Source organism: Leptosomus discolor, chromosome 1, assembly GCF_034619465.1.
Source record: "Leptosomus discolor isolate bLepDis1 chromosome 1, bLepDis1.hap2, whole genome shotgun sequence".
Classification (NCBI taxonomy): Eukaryota; Metazoa; Chordata; class Aves; order Leptosomiformes; family Leptosomidae; genus Leptosomus; species Leptosomus discolor.
Window position 1 is genome coordinate 1,835,770 of NC_141391.1, and position 21,553 is coordinate 1,857,322.

Genomic DNA, 21,553 nt, shown 5'->3' on the forward strand with positions numbered 1-21,553 from the left:
ATCCATAGCTGTCCACCCCCCCCCCCACCCCCGACATGGGTGCTCAGAGAACCTCCCCCATGCACCCTACCCTTACCCATGGCTGCCCAGCACCCTCCTCAACCCACACCTGCCCATCCCCCTACCCCCCATGGGTGCTCAGCACCTTCCTCATACACCCTACCCCCACCCATGGGTGCCCAGCACCCTCCCCGACCTCTACCCCCCCCCCCCATGGGTGCCTATCCCTCCCGATGGGTGCCCAGCACCACTCCCACGCCTCTCTCCACCCCCCACGGGTGTCCAGCACCTTCCATGCCCTCCCGATGCCGTACCCAGCCCCCCACCCCACCGCCGTGGGGCCCAACTCTCCCCCCCCCCTACCAGCCCAGCAGCGCAGCGCGGCCCCTTTAAGACTGGCGTCGGGACAGGAACTGCCGGGGCGGGGCGCGGTGGCGGGAGCGCTCGCTCATTGGAGGGCGCCTTCTCCTTCCCCTTCCGCTTTCGCCCCCGCGGTGGCTGATGGGAAGGAAGGAGGCGGAAGGGGAGTGCGGGTGCCTCGGCAAGATGGCGGCCACGCTGCGGATCCAGAGCGACTGGAGCCAGGCGCTGAGGTGGGCACGGTCCCCCCCGGCCCCCTGTCCCCGGCCCGCTGCTCCTGCCCCGCGCTCACCGCCGCTCTTTCTCTCCACAGGAGAGACGAGGGTGAGGCCTGGCTGAGCTGCCGGAGCCCTGGTGAGTGCTGAGGGGCCTGGGGAGGCCTCAGAGGGAGGCGGGCTGGGGGGTTCGGGGAGGCCCTGTGGTTTAGGAGGGGGCGAGGGCGGTTGGGGGGGGCTGCCATGTGGTTTAGGAGGGGGCGAGGGCGTTTGGGGGCGGGCTGCCGTGTGGTTTGGGGGGGGGGAGGGCGTTTGGGGGCGGGCTGCCGTGTGGTTTGGGGGGGGGGGAGGGCGGGGGGGGGGGGTGCCGTGTGGTTTAGGAGGGGGCGAGGGAGGTTGGGGGGGGCTGCCGTGTGGTTTGGGAGGGGGCGAGGGCGGTTGGGGGGGCTGCCGTGTGGTTTAGGAGGGGGCGAGGGCGGTTGGGGGGGCTGCCGTGTGGTTTGGGAGGGGGCGAGGGAGGCTGGGGGGGCTGCCGTATGGTTTGGGAGGGGGCGAGGGCGGTTGGGGGGGCTGCCGTGTGGTTTGGGAGGGGGCGAGGGCGGTTGGGGGGGGCTGCCGTGTGGTTTGGGAGGGGGGGAGGGCGTTTGGGGGTGGGCTGCCGTGTGGTTTGGGAGGGGGGGGAGGGCGTTTGGGGGCGGGCTGCCGTGTGGTTTGGGGGGGGGGGAGGGCGTTTGGGGGCGGGCTGCCGTGTGGTTTGGGGGGGGGGGTGCCGTGTGGTTTGGGAGGGGGCGAGGGAGGTTGGGGGGGCTGCCGTGTGGTTTAGGGGAAGCTGGCGGGGGGGGGTGGGGTGTCCTGAGGAGAGACCGAGCTGATGGCCGCTCTCCCCGCAGGGAAGCCCACCCTGTACGGCAGCCTGACCCGCCGCGGGCTCCGCACCGAGGGCGGCCCTGACATCGCCGCGTCCGAGGGCTTCGTGGTCGGGGAAGTCACCCAGGTGCCGGGGCTGGGAGCGGGGGGTCGTGGGAGTCGCCCGGGGGCCGGGGCTGGGAGCGGGGGGTCGGGGGAGTCGCCCGGGGGTCGGGGCTGGGAGCGGGGGGTCGGGGGAGTCGCCCGGGGGTCGGGGCTGGGAGCGGGGGGCCGGGGGAATCGCCGAGGGGCCAGAGCTGGGAGCGGGGGGCCGGGGGAATCGCCGAGGGGCCAGAGCTGGGAGCGGGGGGCCGGGAGAGTCGCCGAGGGGCCGGGGCTGGGAGCGGGGGGTCGGGGGAGTCGCCGAGGGGCTGGGGCTGGGAGCGGGGGGTCAGGGGAGTCGCCCGGGGGCCGGGGCTGGGAGCGGGGCTCGGAGGCTCCCGCCTGTGCGGAGCTGGTCCGTAGCATCCCGTGGTGGAGCTGGGGCTGCGTGGCAGCGCTGGCCAGGCCGTGGCAGCTGTTCCTTGCCACCTGGGGCCCGCACCTTGAGAAGATGCTGAACCCAACGCTGCGCCTTCCGTCAGTCTTCAGGCTGTCAGAGACCACAGCGTGGTCCAGACCGTAGTTCTACCTTGGCAGCCTCTGTGTTTCAGCAGGATTAACACCTCTTGTAATTCTTTTCCCTCCTCTAGAAAAGCATTCTCATTTCTTGTCCTCATGAAAATGTGTCCACAAAGTTCCTGGCCCCGTACACAACTTTTTCTAGAATTCATCAGAAAAGTGTAAGTAGGTGAAGTGAGTGGGGAAATAACTGGAAGTGACTGTGAACTTTCCCAAGATGTCTCTGACACTTGCATGCTGGTTTGGAGGGGTGGTCTGCAGCGTGATTTTGTGTGTGAGCTAGGCAATGAAACAGGTCAGACCATAGAAACTGGGGAAACTTGATTATGGTTAAGTTTACCCCCCCCTAAATAGTCTCTAAACTTCTTATGCTGTTTTCTTGCAATTGATCTAATTCCTCCTCGCTTCAGGCCTATGACGGATCCCCCTGTAAAGGAATAAGATGTGTGAATTCATGTGTCAAAAACCAAGATAAAAATAAGAGTTTCCGGGCTCTGAGCTCTTCATCTCTGAGTCAAATCTATCCCTGGTTTATAGTGGCTCTTTGCTCCCATGGAATGAAGTTGATATTTGCTGTATGAATTTCTGTTTGTGGGGCTGGGAATTGAATGTTGCATAAACTCATCTTGACCTGGTGGGAATTCAAAGACCAGAAAGGCCCAGCTTGCATTTAAAAAAAAAAAAAACCCCACACAAAACAAACAAACAAAAACCCAAACAAACAAAAAACCCAAACACACACACAAAAAAACCCCCCACAAAACAAAACATTGCATGAACTTCTCCCTTATTTAAAAGCAGCCCTGCTCGTTTTGCTGAATAATCTTCTTTATTATTGCTCCCCCATCCACCTGGGGGTGCCACACGTACAGCTTCTCACTGAACAGTGATACAGAAAGGCTGACTCTGACCTGAAATTCCATTCCTTTGCTGAAAAGAAGTGCGTAACTTGGCTTTGCTGGAATATAGTTTGTGCTTTTGCTGAACACTACGTGCAAATGATCGGAGAAGCTAGGGAGTGTGTAGCCTGCAGGTACAGCTGCCCCAAAGGGAGTCCCCTGAAGGCTGCTGGAGAGGTTTTAGTGCACTTGTCTCGTGATTTACTGAGTAAATGGCTGTGATAAACCCAGCTGAAAGTGCTGAACAGCCGGGGTCCCGGCTAACAAAGCTCAGAAGTGATACAAACCGAGGTGCCGTGACATCAAGGCAATTCCACACCCCTGCAGCTGTTTTCAGAGGAAGCGGGGCTCTGCTGAGAGACAGAGCTTGGCAGCCAGGCAGCTCTGGAGACAGAGGTGAATCTCTTCTCAGAGCTTTGTGCTGCCTGAGAGTCCCCAGCTGCCTTTTTGTGGGCTAAACGTGTGCTAAATGGTATCGAGGTTCGAAGCACCGCAAAATGGAAGTGCAGGGGTGAGTGTTTAGTCTGCTGTCGGGTGGGTGTGACGGGTTACAGCTGCGCTGTGGGTCTCTCTGCTGGGAAGCAGCTGAAGCAATACCTGTTAACATGGAGATGAGTTTAAAGCCGGTGTGGACTAAGCTCCAGTTGGCCTTTTTTACCTGCTGCCCCTTGTGCTGAGCACTCGTGCTTGGCCTTGGCTGTTTACATCCCCCTCCTGAAAATCTGGGGCTGTGTCAGACCTCAGTGAGGCTTTTTGTTCCTGCTTGAACCACCTTCGCAGGCTGCTTTTTTTTTCCTTAACTAGGGAGCAAATTGCCACAGATTGGTTGGCTCTGTAAAATGCCACTCGTGTTACCGCTGTGTTTTTCACGTTACCAATACGTCAGTAAATGTACTTAATGGCTGTTGTAACGACTAAACTCTTAGCTCATGCTCTTAAATCTTCTAATTCCTGTTTAAATTCCTAAATTTTCTTTTTTAAGTGGAGGTTGAGTACTGATCCTGCACCCTGTTAAAATCAGCTGTGATTTGAGCTGTCGGAGCTTTTCGGGAGAGCAGTTTGGTCTGCCCCTTGCTTGGGCAGGAGAACTTAGGACTGAAGTGTGGCGTATCACGTCCCCCCAAGCCCTGGCTGATGCAGGTGCGGCAGTAGAACGCCCTACAGTGTGCCCCTCAACATCTGGGAATGTCTGGGAACAGCTGGAGATCGATGCAGGTCTCTTGTGTAGTACTTGGTCAGGCCTCTAGCTGTCATCTTCTTGGCAGAGCCTCTCAGTGTACTCGTCTCTCTGTGTTTCCCCGTGAACGTAGTGTTAAACCTGACTGTCTCCAGGCTGGCTGCTCGCTGAGGCTGAGCAAGAGGACAGAGACAAAGCCTGGTCTTGTTGGAGGCCAGTTACTTGCTCAGAAAAGCAATCTGAAGCCTGGCATGAAGATGAGCAGCCTCTTCATCCCTTACATACCTCACCAGGTGCTTGGCACCTGCAAGTGCACGGACGGCCTGTGCAAGTTGGGACCAGAAATGTGTGCTTTGGCCTGGTGGTGAGGGGTTGGGATGGCCACAGGACTGTGGTCTGTGTTTCTCCTGGTGGATCTGCCTTTCTCTCCGTGGATTTTACCACTGTGGTGTTTTCTTGTAATATTTTCTTGTAACCCACAGGGTGCAAATGCCATTATTAGGAAGCTTGTGGAGAGCAGCGTGACTCCAGTATCCAAATCTTGCAAGACAAGGCAGCTATTCCTTGGTTTTATTGGGATTTTTTGCAGGATGCAACACTAGTGTCAGCCTTGGTTCTCGTAAAATCTACGTAGTTGTGTTTTCAGCCTGTTCAGTGTTGCTGCCATCTGTATTGGAAATACTTCTGTCCCTTAGCAGGTGTAATTGTTTCACTCAAAGCTAGAATACCCGTTATCTTAAATTATTATAGAGTATTTCAGGGACCTACAACGATCCTGTAACCCAACTGCATTTATCCACAACTGAAATGCATCTGCCTTTCCCAAAAGGCAGTGGTAATGTCTGGCATGATGGGAAAAGCTGCCCTTTTCCAAGAATATAAGCTTAACATCGGCTCTCTTCCGAAGTATTCGTCTCTCCCAGTGTTTATGCAAAGCAGGCAGCTGTTAATACCTTGGGGGGGTGGTGGTGGGGGGTTAGCCTGCCTGCATCAGGAGCTAGGTTTGAGTCAGCGTTTCAGAAAATTGAGGTGGTGCTGTTGGCTTCGTAAATACCTCAGACAGTGTCTCGTGGGCTTGTGAGTCAGGGGGTTCTCAAGCTGGCCGGTTATCTCGAGGTAGCGTGGAACAGCTTGGCTCAATTTCTTACCTGTGTATAGGAGTTGCTGGAAAAATCCAGGTTTCTGCTTCACCTCGGGTAAACCCGAAATAAGATTGTTGTCTGTGCAGGCTTCTGACTCAGCATTTCTTTTCCACCCTGCTTTGCAGCTCTCTGCAGAGTCACAGGCAGAGAATAACCACTTCTCTCTCAGATTTGGTGGCAATTACAAGAAATCCGAGGTGCTTTGTGCCCAGTTCCAGTCACCCAACTTATCTAAGTCCCGGCTCTGGGTCAGCCCAGATCAGCAGCTCGCTCTTGAAAGAGGAACACAGCAATCTGTGTGAACTGATAAACGGAGGAGAATTTCTTTTTATGCTGCCTTTGTCCTCTAGAAAAAGCCTGCTTTTCAAGATCCACTTGTTTTTTGATTTCTTAAGGGGTTAATTAATATCTCATATTGAGAGGGTGAGGTGAGAAAGTCCTGTGAAGTCCTTGCTCAGATGTTAGGATATTAGCAGGCTAAAACTGTTTAGCTAGGAGTGTGGAAGCTCTTTTGGGTGTTTTAAATGAGTCCAGCAGCTTGTCTTGGGGAGATGATAGCACAGAGTGATGCGCTGAGCAGGTCTTCCCCAGCCCAGAGTTAGGCTCTTGAGCAGAAATACTTACTTCCAGGGTCTCATAAAGCTAATGCTCGGTGGTTTTACCCTCCTGCAGGTTACCTGTCTTGATATTTCCAGTGGTGGAGGGCTTGGCGTGTCTACCAGCACGGACGGGACCATGAAAATCTGGCAGGCTGCAAATGGAGAAATACGAGTAAGAGCCTCCTGGCTTTGGTGTTGTGTGCTGCTCGTGGCGTTACTGAGGTGGTTCGACCGTGACTTGGGTCAGGCTGGCCACACGCTGTGGGCTAGAGAATCTGGCTTTTGATTGAAAAGCTAATTGAAATTTGACATCTCGGGAGATTTTCAGTTGGAAAGCCTGAGTTCTGCCGAGGGGAATGACGCTCAGCAATCCGGAGAGGCGTCCCGGGGTGAAAGCGGGAAGGGGTAATGAGGAGTGACAGCTTAGAGTGCAGGGGGTGACTGATGGCTCCTAACCTGCGTGCCACAAGCACCGAGTTTCTTCTGCAGTAGAGAGGAGGTGAGGAAGAAAGACTCCTGCTCGTGACGGGTTAACCACATCCTCACTAGCTGCCTCCCCAGTGAAGGGGTTTCTTGGGGAGCCTGACCTGTCAGCTGCTTGTTTGGCAGAGGATAAAGACATTTAACCTGCTGTTAGAAGGAAATGTGGTATCCTTTGCTGTGTGAGTAGCTACTCAAATGGTAGAGGGAGGCCCAAAGTGTACCTGCTGCCTTGAATTGAGGTGAGTCCCTTCCAGAAACACAAACCTAGAGCTTAATCCTCTGCCCACGTGGGAATGCCAGGTTTTCCAGTGTCATAGCTCAAAAATCGCTCGGCGTGAGGTTGATAACAATGGAACTAGCACGGAGCTCTTTGTTTTTCCAGAGGCTGTTGGAAGGCCATGTGTATGATGTGAATTGTTGCAGGTTTTTCCCATCAGGCCTTGTGGTTCTGAGTGGGGGAATGGATGCCCAGCTAAAGATCTGGTCAGCAGAAGATGCCAGCTGCGTAGTAACGTTTAAAGGTCACAAAGGAGGTACAGAGTACTCAGCCTTTCAAAATGCTCCATCTGCTGTGTGTAAAAAAAAAAAATTGCCTTGGGCCCCAGGGCTCGTGTCCAGTCGCCAGCCTGCTGCGCTTTGTGCTGTGCATTTGGGTTCGATGTCCGGAGGTTTTTGTGATGTCCAGAGGTTTTTGGGCTCCCAGAACTTAAAGAAAAAGATCAGTAGTTGCTGGATTAGGCAGGTGAAACTGTTATCTTTCACCAACCTGCATTTTCTTCATTGATTAAGATAAAAAGGGAGAGGGTGCAGTCCATGAGCCTGTTGCCAGTGCCAGAGTTGGAGGCAGAGGGCCTTCTGCTCCTCCAGGGCAGTCTCGGCTCTCCAGAGCTCCCACCTGCGTTCGGTAGCCTTGCTGCCTTCACTGCAAGTGCACCCAGATCATCCTGCTCACCTTCAGCTGCCACAGAGCCTCTTCCTTCTTTATTTTCCCCCCTCTCCTGCCCCAAAAAGCATACAGCAGTTTGTTGTGGACTTGCAGAACTCCAGCAGGCCGTTACCTGCCTTGAGGAGGCGTGCTGTTGGGAGTGAAGCAGAAGAAGAGCAGCTGCAAGGATACTTAAGTGATTATTTCTTAAGAAGGGCTGGAATAAGCTTGTTCACCCTTCTCCTGAGGGCAGATATTCCGCTCTGCCCCTGCTGATGGCCTTGCTGCTGAAAATGAGAGTAAATTCTTCCCCCTCCTTGTGTCCTCACATAGAGGATGCGCTGGCCGCCTTACGTGGTGAGTTCAGTGCCGCTCCTTGTGTTCAGGGTCTACGCTACAAACTCCTCCAATTCATTCTCAGTCCTAGAAGGAGAACTGCAAGGGGTGGAAAATGAGCTTCCCAGAGAGCAGCTCCTGAGAGCTGCAGTCAAAGCCATTTCTGGACAGAGCCTTTGTTAATCTCTGGAAAGAAGATTTGTTTTCCAGGACCCCTTTGCCCAGCAGCAGTGTGGGTTTATCCGTAAGCAGGCTCCTTTTTTTACTCCCAGAGCACCGTGGCGGGTGGTGCTGCCTTGTCATGGCAGGTGGCTGCTTCCTAAGGGATGCCAGCCTGAACGCTTGGGGGATCGTGAGCAAGTCCAAGCTGTAGATGTGGCATCAGATGCCCAAAACCCTGCCCCAAATTATCTGCTCCCTGAGCACCTCGCTGCTCCGTGCAGGCTCTCGGTTCTCCCGGTCTCACCAAGTGCAAGGCTTTAAGGGAAGGGTTGTTAAACCGTGTGGCTGGCTGCCCAAAACTTGACTCGAAAGCTTGTCTCGCGTTGAAACCGGTATCGTTCTCGTGTGATCTGTTTGTGTGGATCCAAAATACTTTGCTGCAAATGGCCTGTAAACAAAAGGTGGCGGGTGGGGTGACAGGGCTTTGGCCAGAACAGCGCTGGCTGTCTCCTGGTGCCTCTGAGGTTGACTTTATTCACTGCTCGTAACTCCAGCCCACACTGCCACAGCCTGCTCGCTTGGCTTGTCCTGTCGTTTGAGCTTGTCATGTTTAATGACTGCTTCTGTAGGGAAAGCATCAATTAAATCTTCCAACCATCTGACTGTTCCCTTCCAAAAAAAACCGCTGCCTCACTTTGCAGCTCTAGACTCGACATCCCACAGTGAAATGAAGCAGTTTGGGGATGCTGGCACCTGCAAACGCTGCTCTTTTGGTGTTGCTGTAGCTGGATAGTGTGGATGCTGCTTGCCCCACGCACCTTTTGGGATTATCCAGAGCTGGACTTGGCTCTGTTTTAAGGCTGCTGGGCCCAACTGTTTTCTGCCCAGCTTAGAGGTTCATTTTGGAGGTGGGCACTCAGCAGCAGCTGCTCTATTGGCAACACCTCAGACTGAGCCGATCGCTTTATTGGCAATATCTTACCTTTGTGCCAGGGGGTGGCTCCTGCTCTGTAGGGTTTGCCTGGTGCCTTCCACGTACCCCTCCTTCTAGATGCTGTTGTGCCCTGCACGGCTGGGCTGGTCACTGGTGGCACTTTGGGGTGGAGTTCGCTTCGCCTGCCCGCCTGCCTTCCCCGCTGCCTGCCCCAACGCAGCCTTTGCTCTGATGCAGGTATTTTGGACACTGCCGTGGTGGATCGGGGAAGGAATGTCCTTTCCTGCTCTAGAGACGGCACCGCCCGTCTCTGGGACTGCGGGAAATCCGCCTGTCTGGGCGTCGTCGCTGACTGCGGCTCTCCCGTCAACGGCATCGCCGTGGGCGCTGCCGACAACTCGCTGAACCTGGGCACGCCTGAAAAAGCTCCTAGTAAGAATCTCTCTCTTAAAATCCATCTTCTTTCCCCTGTCCCAAACTGCTTAGGTTTGTGACAGTAACCCTGAGTGCGTGGCTTGCTGCTCTGTGCCCGTGTACGACCGCTTGCGTCACCAGAACAGAGCGCTCCCGGCCTGCGGAGGAATTGAGCCTTATCCAGCAGTTTAAGACTGGGGGGGGTCTGATTACTGCCCTGCCTTGCTGCATCTGACGTCTTGGGGTCTGGAGGAATGCTGTTAGGAGCTCAGCAGGGGGAGAACAGACCGTTTCGGTTGGAAGGGACCTGTGACTCTAGTCCAACAGCCTGGCCAAAAGTTAAGCGTGTTACTAAGGGCATTATCCAAACACTGACAGGCTTGGGGCATCGCCCACCTCTCTAGGAAGCCTGTTCCAGCGTTTGACCACCCTTTCAGTGAAGAAATGCTTCCTAATGTCCGGTCTCAACCTCCCCTGGTGCAGCTTTGAACCGTGATCCAACCTGTCAGGTTTTGGTACCGTCAGGACTTGCCGTAGCCACTGCCAGAATTAACCATTGTCCTTTTGTCAGGTGAACGTGAGGTTGGGACAGAAGGCAAAATCCTGCTGCTGGCTCGAGAAGACAAGAAACTTCAAGGAGTGGGACTGCAGAGCCGGCAGCCGGTAAGGAGTCCGAGACTCTCAGAAGTACCTGCCTGGGAGGGCGCTCCGAGGTGCTGCTGTAAAATCAGCTCCGGGGCTCCTTCACTTCCATGGCTGCTGCTGCAGCCTCTTGCTTTGTAAGCTCCTGTTCACGTGGCTGTGCAGAGCCCTGGGCTGAGGAATTGAGGCAGGTCAGAACTCGCCTAGATTGGGTAAACTGGTTGGCGTTAACCCAGCTCCCACAGAAAGGGACAGAACCAGACTGGAGGCCGGGGGGGGCTGCTCTGCCTGCCTTTGGCCGAGGTCCTGCGCTGCATGCGTGTTCCGTGGAGGAGAGACTAAAACCTGGTGCCACAGAGCGATGCTTTCTCCTTCCTGCTGGTCAAATTTGTACGTGGGGGGTTGAGGAGTAAGAATCTCTCACTAATTTAACCCACGGGTGGGGATGGCTGTTTAAAGAGTGACCAGTAGATGTCCTGTGGGACCCGTGGGCTGCCTCATCCAGCCAAGAGTAAAATTGCTGTTTATTCTGGCGGGTGTTTTCAGTAGCACGTGGAGGGAACCTCAGGTGGTCACCGATCCATCTCCCTCCTCTTGGCAAAGGGCGGCGGCGCTGGGAGATCGCCGGTACTGAAGGTCTTGTCAGGCCCACCCTGGGCAGCGGGGCAGGAGCTCCTGGTGACGGAACTGCTTGTGGTGTGGGTGGCCGGTAGAATTTGGGGGGGAACAGCTATGCTCCCCAAGGCTGGCCGGTGTGATGGTGAGGACCCACCTGGAAGAAGCTCGCTGCTTCTGTGACGATGACTGCTCTGGGAGGAAGGAGCGGGCCTGGCCAGCCTGCCGTGGTCCCGCTGCTCCGCGGGTGCCTGAAGATCGGCCTGAGCTCAGCGTCGGCTCGCCTGTCACCGTACCACCTCCTTTCTCCGAAGGAAACCCGGGAGCTTTGCCTGATGGCTCTGTCTCTGCAAAGACTTGGTGAAACCGATGCTGGAGGGTTCTCTCCCCCCGTGTTTTGGAGCGGAGCTGAGGGGTTATTAACCCAGCTCTGGGGTTTGCCGCTTTGTGCCGTGACTCGTGGAGGCGACTGTGTGCCGACTTCTGACTAAATGATTGCTTCCAGCTCCTGGGTGTCCCGTGTCCTCACCTGTGGGTGTCTAACACTTGCATTTTTCCTGTATTCCCAGGTGTTCCTCTTTGTCGGGTCTGACGCCTTCAACTGCTGCACATTCCTCTCAAGCACCTACATCCTCGCAGGGACTCAGGATGGGAACATCTATCAGCTGGACGTGAGAAACACAAAGTAAGCGCCTGGGGCTGCAGGTATTTGAAGGACCGCTGGGTTTTGGGCTGGGAAAAGAGAAGCAGGGTGAGGGCGTTTGCAGACAGTGCCCCCTCTGAAGGGTGGCTGCAGCCCAGGCCGTGGCACCGTGAGCTTCTGAGCCCCTTGCAGCCTTTGAGAGAGCTGGGGAGGGTCCTTTTGCTAAGGTTGGTGATCTAATGGGATGTTCTCTGGAAAGACAATAGACTCTGTGCAGATTCCTGAAGCGACTTGAAAGCTTTTCAGTCTTGATGTGTGGCCGGGGGTGCTCTTGGCGTAGCCTTACCTCTGAGATTTGTTCTTTTTTAAACTATGTAGAGAAAAATGACGCCCTCCTTCACCCATAAGACTGAAGCGTCTTGGTGAGATCTTGCTCTACCCTGATCCTCGTTCCAGCGCAGGACTGGAACTGTCACTGAGGGCAAGGGCTGCTCTAAATGGGTTTTCACTGGTGTCAAAGGCAAGTTTTGAGCTGGGGGGCAGCCGGGTGGTGCATTCCTCCTTCAGTGTTCGCATGTTGGAATGGGCCCTTGGCTCCAGACCATAATACTCACCCCTTGTTCCCATTCCATTTTCTAGCGCTCCCATCCAGGTCATCCACAGGTCAGGAGCGCCCGTGCTTTCGCTGCTCCCCTACAGAGACGGGTTTGTTGCCAGCCAAGGTAACTCAAGTGCTGTGTTGTGCCAGTAGAAATTGTGTAACCGAATTGAGGAGTTTTTGTGGGGTTTGGGGCGTTGCCCTCTTGCGTACAAGTGCTGGCTGGGCAGGGGCCGAGGCCAAAAGGGGGATGTAGTAGGAGCGATACCACACAGTTGCTTTTTGCCTTCTGATTTTCTTTTTTCCCCCCTCTGTCTTCCTCCAACAGGGCCTCTTAAGTTCCCTCTCGATGGTTAGAGCCTTTTCCTGTCCCTCTGACATCCTCCCAGCACTTTTCCCTCTTCCTGGGGGCTCCGTACCGTGTCTCTGGTGGGCCTGTTAGTGCTGTTTGTGATTATTTCACTCATTGCCTGATGTTTCTTCCTTGCTTGGTATCTCTTCTGCTCGTGTAGGTGACGGAACCTGCTTTATCCTTCAGCAAGACCTCGACTATGTCCTCGACCTCACAGAAGCTGACTGCGACCCCGTGTACAAGGTAGGGAGTGCAGCGGGTTGCCCGAGATAAAGGGTGCAGGGAAAGGGGGACGCCAAGTAGCAGGCAGCTGCCTTTATCTCGGGATTGGGCAGCCCACACAACGGGATCCTTCACACAGTTGACTTTAAGCTTTTTTTTTTCCCCCCTAGCTGAACATTTTAATAGTTTGCATAAACAAATCTTCTGTGGGATATGGTGACGTCACCTCCATCGTGCGGGAGCAGGAGCGAAGCGGTGGAGTAGCTTTGCTGCTGGGAGTAGCTCTGGCTGAACTGTGTTTCTGTAAAGTGGGAATTAATTGTGCCGGGAGGATCATCGGGGTACAAGCAGCCGCCGGCTGTGCAGCACTGCCTGACCTGTCCCTGCGGTGGCTTGAGACCAGAAAATGGGGCGGGTTGTGTTTCCAGGCGTCCTGCGGTGCTTGCGCAGGCCGGGGAGGGTGGCCTGGGTTCCCAGCCTGGTGGTGCTGGTGGGAACGAGCTGTTGTTTTTAACCCATTCCAGCTCCATGGCGCAGTTCTCCCTCTCTTAGCCAACACACCCCCTCGAGATTAACACTCAGCCTCGCGCAGAGGCTGAGATTTGACCTGCACGACTCGTTGACGTGAGCAAAACACGAGAAAAGTGTGGAAAAAGTCGTGGGTTTTTTTTTTTTCCCTTTCGGATCGAACAGAGGAACTCTTGTGTGAGCACTTCCCTGCTGCCTGAGCTCCTGGTGAAATGTTGAGCTGTCCTTTAAAACCTGCTAGTGCTGTTTCAGGAGATGCTCTCCTCCTCTTCCCAAAAGAAAAGCCGATCTCTTGAGAATTCTACTTTGAACTGTCGCTTGGGAAATACCGTGCTTAAATAACATTTTTTTTATTTTGTCTCCCTTCTTTTTCAGGTAGCTTCTTGGGAAAAGCAAATTTACACGTGCTGCAGAGACGGGATAGTGAGGAGATACCAGCTTTCTGACATTTAAGTTTTTGGACTGGCCAAAGAGCGGAGAGAGGTGTCAAAGTCGCTCTTCCAAGCTTATTTCCCTGTACGGCGGGTCGGAGCGGGGCCCGGTGGTGACAGCGGGGCTCTGTACGGAGGTTTCTGGTGACGTGTGATGTTTCTTGCTGCGACACAACTTTAACGTCTCGAAGAACTAAAAATTATGAGAGAGGATCTTGTGTTGTAACTCTTTTTTCTCTCCCTCACTGCTGGAAAACTGCTGTTTCGGGGAGGAAAAAATAAAAATAAATTGGGGGCGGGGAGGGGTGAAGGCGACGGGGCGGCGTGGAACAAAACAACGGCTTTGAGGCCGCCTCTGTGCAAAATAAATTTTCCAAGCAAACTTATTTGTAAAAAGAATAAAACCCCCCTGAGATGGAGGAGGCCGCAGTGTGTAAGCGCGCGGGGCGAACTACAGCTCCCAGCGTGCCTCGGGCGGCTGGGACCGGAAGTGCTTCCACCTCCGCCCCCGGCGTCCGTAGCAACGGGGCAGCCATGGAGGGGGACTACTACGCGGTGCTGGAGCTGGGCCGCGGCGCCACCGGCGCCGACATCAAGGCGGCGTGAGGGGCTTTGGCCTTGCGGGGGGGAAGCCCCGGGGTTGGGGGGCGGCCTAGGGGTGCGGACGGTGCTGGTGGGGCTTGGCCGCGGCTGCCCTTTGCCTCCTTCCCCGCTCCCTCCCTCCTCCACAGCGGGGGCCCGAGGTGGGGAAAGGGCCTGGGGGGGAGCAGCCTGGGGTGGGGGATTCCTGGCGCTGCGAGGCTGGGCTCTCCCCTTCTTTTCCCTTCGTAGCTATCGGAGACTGGCCTTGAAGAACCATCCTTTAAAATGCCGGGAGCCCTGGGCGCAGAAGAGGTTCAGGCAGCTGGCGGAGGCTTACGATGTGCTCAGCGACCGTAAGTGGGGAGATGGTTTTCTTCCACGGAGTTTAGGGGTAGGAGGGGGCTGGACAAGGGGTGAAGCATCTCTGAGGTGGCCAGAGGCTTGCTGAGGTCTGAACCACCTTCCCCTGCCGGTCGCTGGCGTGGCCAGGGAGGTGGCATCACCTGCGACCCACAGCCAGGTTGAGAGCTGGCGTATGCTCCTGCTTCCATCCCACCTAGTGCTGTTCCCAAGGTGGCGAGGAACCTCCATCCTACCAAAGCCCGGATCTCAGGTTCTCCCCCAGCGCGGGAGAGCATGGCCATCCCCAACTCCTCCTTGTTCCCTAAGCCATGAAGAAAGGCATCTACGACAAGTTTGGAGAAGAGGGGCTCAAAGGCGGCATCCCCTTGGAGTTTGGTGGCGAGAACCCCTGGACAGTCGGCTACGTGTTTCACAACAACCCTGACAAAGTCTTCAGGGAGTTCTTTGGCGGAGACAACCCCTTTGCAGGTAGGTAGGGGGGCTCTGGGGGGTGGCCCAGCCCTGCTTGTGGCTGCTGGGGTGCCGTGGCCACCGCCAGCTCGGAGCTTTAAGCTTTACGGGGATGTTGCCCTGCCCAGCTACTCTTGGGTCCCCTCTGGGGCTGCTGGTCCTGGTGCTTGGAGGTCAGATCCTGACTTCCCCCCAGTCTCAGGTGGGCGAGAAGCCTGGGGGCGCGCGTTCAGGCTGTCGGCCCTCCTCAGCTACCGCTGCGACCCTTTTCTTGGAGGATTTCCATTAAAAAGAAGGGTCGGGTTGGCGAGGCTGAGCAAGGCGAAAACGCTCCCGGGTGGAGGAAAGTGGGCCCAGGCAGAAGCTGGAGGAGGAAGGTGGGCCCAGGCAGAAGCAGAGGGGAGGTTTCTGGGTGGCATATTTAGAGTCTGCAGCTTCCACAATAAGGAGACCCCAGGAGATCCCCCCCCAACCTCAACTGCGTGCGGTGACCCCCCCCTCTGCTTGCTCACGCAGAGTTCTTTGCCGAGGACGGCTCGGAGTTGGTCCTGCCCTTCGGAGGGCTGCGAGGACGAGGAGCGATGAAGCAAGACCCCCCCATCGTGCGGGATCTGTACCTCTCCCTTGAAGACCTGTTCTACGGCTGCACCAAGAAGATTAAGATCTCCCGCAGGGTAGGGGCGGTGGGGGTGAACTGGGAGGGTGTACTCGGCAGGAGGGGGGGGAAATCCTCCCTCGGTATTTCGGCAGCAGAGCCGGAGGCTTTAGGGCTGGTCCCGCTTGGGGGTCTCGGCAGGCCACGGCGCCGCAGGGAGGGATCTGAACCAACCCCCGCCGAAACGCCGGCAGGATCCGAACCGCTTCCCTCGCCTCCTGGCTCAGCAAAGGGAATTCGGCACGAGGGGTGATGCGAAAGCCGGCGGGAAGGAAGGGCTGGTTTTGGAGGCGGGGTGGGGAAGGAGCACGGCGTTGCCTGGGCGCCCACGAGCTCGCTTTCACGCTGGGCTGTGTCTCCTTTGCGCTCTCAGGGACCTGCATCCCCCCCTCTCGCTGTCCCAGTCTCCTCGTCGCAGCCCTGAGCTGCTGCTCCTCGGGCTGATCCCGTTGGTACCCGCAGCCGCTTTGCTGTGGAACACGAGCAGCTGCTCGAGCGGAGCAGGCGTAACCCTCTTTTTGGGCACCTCGGGGTCATGGATCGCCCCCCTGTGTTGTCCCTTGCGGGGACGACAGCCCTGTGGAGGAGCTGGGGGTGCTGGTGGGTGAAAAGCTGGACATGAGGCAGCAACGGGCGCTGGCAGCCCAGAAAGCCAACGGCCTCCTGGGCTGCACCCAGAGCAGCGTGGCCAGCAGGGCGAGGGAGGGGATTCTGCCCCTCTGCTCCGCTCTGGTGAGACCCCCCTGCAGGGCTGCGTCCAGCTCTGGGGGCACCAGCACAAGACAGACACGGAGCTGCTGGAGCGGGTCCAGAGGAGGCCACGAAGATGCTGAGGGGCTGGAGCAGCTCCCTGTGAGGACAGGCTGAGAGTTGGGGGTGTTCAGCCTGGAGGAGAGAAGGCTCCGGGGAGACCTTAGAGCGGCTTCCAGTGCTGAAAGGGGCTGCAGGAGAGGTGGGGAGGGACTCTTGGTCAGGGAGGGTAGTGATGGGACGAGGGTAACGGTTTCAAACTAAGGGGGTAAATTCAGACTAGATATAAGAAGAAATTTTTCACAATGTGGCTGGTGGAACACTGGCACCGGCTGCCCCGAGAGGTGGTGGAAGCCCCATCCCTGGGAACATCCAAGGTCAGGCTGGACGGGGCTCTGAGCACCCTGATCCAACTGAAGGTGTCCCTGCTCCCTGCAGGGGGGCTGGAATAGATGGCCTGGAAATGTCCCTTCCAACCCAACCCATTCAGTGACCAAGCTCTTCCAACCCCCTCATCCCCCCCCCCAGGTGATGAATGAAGACGGGCAAACGAGCACCATCAGAGACAAGATCCTAACGATTGACGTGCAGCCGGGGTGGAAGCAGGGCACCAGGATCACCTTTGAGAAGGAAGGAGACCAGGTAACGGCCATGGCCTGAACTTCTGGCCCGGGTTTCCTTGAGGCCGACTCCGCACTCTGCAGGTTTCCCGCTGCCGGGGACAGTGCGGCTAATGAAGCGATTCAGCGTTGTTGTGCTTGGAAATGCTCGAAGGAGCCCTTCCTGCCTGGATTTTCCGTAGGAAAGATAAAGAAAAATGATTGAAAGGGGTGTTTTTTCTGCCTGGCATCACCCTCGCAAAACCCAGTCTGATTTCTCTTGGCTTAGCAGGAGATTTTTATCAAAGACTCGTTTTTTTCCTTAAAGGAAGAAAAAACCTTTCCCTTCTCCGTAGCCAGCTCAAAGCAGTGACAACGGGGCAGGCATTGGTGTTGCCTTTCCCTGCGTGAAATCATCTGTGTTCCCATTTCCAGGTATATTTTTTCTTTTTCCCCTTGATTTTTAGGGCCCAAATATCATTCCAACTGACATCACCTTTGTTGTCCAAGAGAAACTCCACCCGAGGTTTAAAAGAGCCGGCGACAACCTCATTTACGTCGCCACCATCCCCCTGGGAAAGGTGAGGAGCCCAGCGAGGGGCCGGAGCCCACCTTCCCCTTGCCCTCTGCGACTGCCAGCGTAGCTCCGGGTCCCGCTCCCTCCCTCGCAGGCCCTGATCGGCTGCACGGTGGAGGTGAGGACGCTGGACGGGAGGCTGCTGAACATCCCCATCAACGACATCGTGGAGTAAGTGCCGGGGGGCAACGGGCTGGTGGGCTCAGGTGGTCGGATGGGGCTTTTCCACCGAGCTTGGTGGCCAAGGAGGTGAACGGGCACTTGGGAGGACCCTGAGGAACCCCAGGCTTGGCCTGTTCCTCCTCGGCAAGAGCTTCCCCAGCACCCCTGAGTTACTGGAGCGCTTCAGAAGCTTTTCCAGCAGGTTCAGCTCCTGGAGGAGGAGAATTCCCACCTTTTCTGGTTGGGGGCTGTCTTGCTGGCAGTGGAGGCAGGCAGAGGGCATGGTGTGGCGGGAGTGGAGGACAGGAGTGAGATGAGGGCTGGGCAGCACAGCCTGCAGGGACCACGGGGGGCAAAGAGCAGGGACAGCCCCCCGGCTGAAGCTGGAGGAGCAAAGTTGCCCTAAGAAGCCCCCTCAGAAGCGGGGCTCGGTGCCTTGGCCGCCCCCACCCGTGTCCAGGATCACCCCACGCCTCCTCTCAGCCCCTTCCTTTCCTTTGGCAGCCCCAAGTACTGCAAAGTGGTGCCGGGGGAGGGGATGCCGCTGCTGCGGGACCCCCGGCGCAAGGGTGACCTCCTCATCTATTTCAACATCTGCTTTCCCAAGAAGCTCACGCCGGACAGGAAAACGCTCTTGAGAAGCGCCCTCCTGTCCTAGGGGACGCCGCCCTTCCCGGTCCCCTCCCCCCAATAAAGCTCTGGAGCCAGCGCTGTGACTGGGCAGAGGTTGTCCCAAAGGCTGGGGACCCTAAACCCCGGGATCCCCCCGAACCACGGCACCCTTGAGGCTCTTTCCCCTGAGACTCGGCTCCCTCGAGCTTTCCGGACTCCGCTCTGTAGCTGCCACCCCACAGCAGCGGCCCCCCGGCCATGGGGAGGGCGATGGCGGATTTGGGGGGCTGGAGTCCTCCCAGCTCGTGCTCGGGAGGCTCATGGGTTGAGGGTGACTGTGGTGAGGGGAAGACCAACATGGTGGAAGAAAAAAGCCCCCAGGGTCTGGCAGCTGCCATCCCCTTCGGTGTCGGCGAGCGAGGCAGCACCGGGAAGGTGGCGATGGCTGCGCCGGGCTCAGAGGGCCAGTGCCCGTGGCCATCAGGGCTCTGTTTTGGCTGCTTGTAGGTGACCAACATCCTGAGGAACAAGGGCAGGAACTGGCCAGAGATACAGAGCCGTGGTGGAATGTGTGATGACGGGGCACCAGCTCAGCCCAGTTCACCACGGCGCTGCTCTGGGGCCCGGCGTGGGCAGCAGCAGCTGTCCCCGGGGGGGTCCCTGGGGCCTGCACCCCCCCTTTCCAGAGCCCAAGGGAGGGACTGGGGGCAGGAGGGGACAAAAAGCCAGGGTGTTGGTCCTGTCTGGGAGAGGCACCACTCGGAGTTTCAGGGGCTCCGGGCCCCGGCTCGCTTGGCTGTGGTGACAGTCGCCCCCCTTTTCCATCCACGTGGCCTCTGCAAACCCCATTTTTCGCCCCGCAGCCTTTTTGGGGACAGAATGGGAGAAAAATCTGAGTTTCATCTCCCCCCGCTGTGGCATCGGTGAAACCGAGCTGAAGGCACAGAGGGAGCTGCCTGCCGGCTTCGGCCTCCCCTCCTCTTCCTCTCCCTGGCTGGGCCCCTAGGGTGACCCTGCTGCCCACCGTGGGTGCCACGGCCCCCCCGGGGAGGTGCGAGGGCGGAGGTTGGGGTCCCCTTAACTGCAGGGGTTGGGGGGTGGTTGTTGACCCCACTGCATGGAGGGGCTGGGGGAAGGGGGGACCCCCTGCCTGAACCCCCCCCCCTCAGGGCTGGGGCAGGTGCGAAGAGGATGGGGGGGCCTGGGGATGGGGGGCCCCAGCACAGCCCCGGGGGTCTCGCCTGCTGCTGCGGGGCTCGTAACGGGGACAGACTGGGAGGGGGCGCGGGGTGCTCCGGCGCCGCGGGCCGGGAAGACCGGGGTTCGAGACCCGGTAGCGGCGGGAGGGGCATCGGGAGGACCCGGGTTCGAGACCCGGCAGCGGCGGGAGGGGCCTCGGGAGGACGCGGGTTCGAGACCCGGCAGCGGCGGGAGGGGCCTCGGGAGGACGCGGGTTCGAGACCCGGCAGCGGCGGAACTGGCCTCGGGAGGACCCGGGTTCGAGACCCGGCAGCGGCGGGAGGGGCCTCGGGAGGACCCGGGTTCGAGACCCGGCAGCGGCGGGAGGGGCCTCGGGAGGACCCTGGTTCGAGACCCGGCAGCGGCGGGAGGGGCATCGGGAGGACCCGGGTTCGAGACCCGGAGACATCAGCGAGGGTCCCGTCCCCCCCCCTCCCATGAAGTAGTGGTGGTGGGGACTGTGTGGGGCCATCACCATGGCATCAAGGCTGCACACCCCATCGTGAGCAGACGAGCCCTCTTTGGGGCTGGGGGTGCCTCCCGCATGGAGGGGGGGTGGCAGTGCTTGGCACGAGGAGGTGGCACATGTGGCCGTGAACCCCCGCACCCGGTTTTGATGTTTTTTTTTTCCCTTAATCACAGAACCCAGCTCTGCTAAAGCCGCTCCCTGACAGCACATGGCACTTGGGGAAGCTTTGAGATAAAGCCTGGTTTGCTTTTTCCAGCAGCACCCCTGGAAGAATGACCCTAACCCCCCCCAAAAAAAAACAGGCGAGGGACCCCCAAGCCCGGCTGTGATCAGACCCCATAGGGGTGGTTTATTGGAAGCATCAGTAAGGGATGACAGGAACCGCCCCAGCCCCCAGCCCTCGACTCATCCCGCCTGCCCACAACCACTTGCCTCGCTCCTGCCGCCGCTGGGACGTGACGCTCTTCCCAGCTGCAAAACCCAGAAACCTTTTTTTCTTCCTTCCTAAACTCCTCTCTGGAAACCTCTGTTCTCCCATGGTCCTCCACAAACAAACAGCGTCATTTCTCCCCCTTTCCGTTCCCTCGTCAGTCCCTCTCCGGGGGGGAGGGTCCCCACTAGGCTGGGGGGGTGGCTGGGCGGCATCGCTGCTCCCTCGCTGCTTCGTCAATTAATATAATTTACTCTTGTGTCTCGCCAACGCTGACGAGAGGGGCCGGGGTGTGGGGGGAGGTCAGGATCGGGCCGGCCAGGCCAGCACCGCGGCGCGCTGCAGCTGCTCGTAGGAGAGGAACATCACCACGTTCCAGGAGCCGAGTCGCAGGAAGGAGGGGACGAACCTGCGCCGGGAAAAGCAGCGCTGGAGGGGGACATCCCTGCGGTCCCCAAAGCCCTGCCCGGTGCCCCGGTGGCAGCAGAGGGGTTGGGGCGTTTGGGGTAAACCACACGCCGGTGTCTGTGTGTGTCGTTGGGCCAAACTCACCCCTTGTAGAAGCCGGCGGGGCCGTCCTGCATGAGCAAGCCCAGGAGGCAGCTGAGCACGTTCCGGTACTGCCCGGGGCTGGCGTTCATGTACCGCGTCTTCACCACATCCACTGGCGACGCCACCACCGTGGCGCAGAAGCCGGCCCCGAAGGCGGCCACGAAGTGACAGGGGACGTTGTCTGCGGGGGCAGAGCCGAGGGTTGAGGTTCGTCGGGACAGGGACGATGCCTGGACGCATCTTCCCTCCCCCCATCCCCGCCCTACACCACCCTCACCTGTCATCAGCTGCGCCTGCAGCAGCGCGTCCTTGATGAGGTCGTAGGTGACGAGCTCCCCGCAGTTGACGATGGCGTTGCGGGTGATGTTGGGCAGCGTCCCTGGGCAGGAGCGGGGTGGCGTTGGGGGGGTGGGGGTGGCGCTCACGTCCCCTCCTGAAGCACCCTGCGTGGGTGCTCCGGCCCTGCTGTCCCCTGTCCCCATCCTTGTCCCATCCATCCCTGTCCCGCCCTACCTCTCCAGAGCCCGCGGACGCCCTCCTCCCTGGCGATGGTGCGGTAAGCGTCCACGGTGCCGCTGTACCGGCGGGCGCCGTCCGGCAGCGCCCCGTTGGCCTGGAACCGTACCTTGACCACGTCGGTGGGCTGGGCGCACGTCACTGCCACCGCCCCCGTGGTGCAGCCCGCCAGCACCCGTGCTGCCAGTCCTGTGCCTGGAGAGGGCAGGTGCTGGGACCCCCCAGTCCTGTGGGGACCCCCCTTCCCCAGCCCTGCAGGGACCCCTGGCCTTGTGGGGATCCCGGGGCAAGTGGCCTGGGGTGCATCCTGGGGTGGGGGTGGGTGTCTGCTCCCCAGGGTGGGGTGTTCACCCCGGGGTGGGCTGTGCCCCGCCATGAGAGGGTGAGCCGGGA

At 58.3% G+C, this 21,553-nt stretch overlaps 3 protein-coding genes across 6 annotated transcripts in view; 2 read left to right on the forward strand and 1 right to left on the reverse strand.

Moving 5' to 3' along the window:
- Window positions 1-546: 546 nt before the first annotated feature.
- On the forward strand, window positions 547-13,417 carry PAAF1 (proteasomal ATPase associated factor 1). The gene is made up of 12 exons (XM_086475618.1): window positions 547-593; window positions 674-714; window positions 1,466-1,569; window positions 2,174-2,263; window positions 5,993-6,091; window positions 6,785-6,935; window positions 8,997-9,191; window positions 9,745-9,836; window positions 11,000-11,115; window positions 11,713-11,795; window positions 12,184-12,266; window positions 13,149-13,417. The coding sequence occupies exons 1-12, from the start codon at window positions 547-549 to the stop codon at window positions 13,224-13,226; spliced, it is 1,179 nt and encodes a 392-aa protein (XP_086331744.1). The 3' UTR covers window positions 13,227-13,417.
- Window positions 13,418-13,738: 321 nt separating this feature from the next.
- Window positions 13,739-18,011, forward strand: DNAJB13 (DnaJ heat shock protein family (Hsp40) member B13). 4 transcript variants are annotated; one of them, XM_086481605.1, is made up of 9 exons: window positions 13,739-13,806; window positions 14,036-14,139; window positions 14,456-14,617; window positions 15,116-15,273; window positions 16,533-16,646; window positions 17,071-17,184; window positions 17,275-17,351; window positions 17,542-17,544; window positions 17,847-18,011. In XM_086481605.1, the coding sequence occupies exons 1-9, from the start codon at window positions 13,739-13,741 to the stop codon at window positions 17,998-18,000; spliced, it is 954 nt and encodes a 317-aa protein (XP_086337731.1). In that variant the 3' UTR covers window positions 18,001-18,011. The 4 variants fall into 4 exon arrangements, with proteins under 4 accessions (XP_086337731.1, XP_086337730.1, XP_086337734.1 ...); XM_086481604.1 differs by lacking the exon at window positions 17,542-17,544; XM_086481608.1 differs by lacking the exons at window positions 14,456-14,617; window positions 17,542-17,544.
- Window positions 18,012-20,395: 2,384 nt separating this feature from the next.
- Window positions 20,396-21,553, reverse strand: part of LOC104349681 (putative mitochondrial transporter UCP3) — a 1,539-nt gene continuing 381 nt past the window's right edge. The window contains exons 2-5 of the mRNA XM_086481503.1: window positions 21,158-21,349; window positions 20,922-21,023; window positions 20,645-20,825; window positions 20,396-20,501 (exon numbers count right to left, since the gene is read on the reverse strand). Of these exons, the coding sequence (XP_086337629.1) occupies window positions 20,396-20,501; window positions 20,645-20,825; window positions 20,922-21,023; window positions 21,158-21,349 (581 nt within the window). The remainder of the gene's footprint in view (window positions 20,502-20,644; window positions 20,826-20,921; window positions 21,024-21,157; window positions 21,350-21,553) is intronic.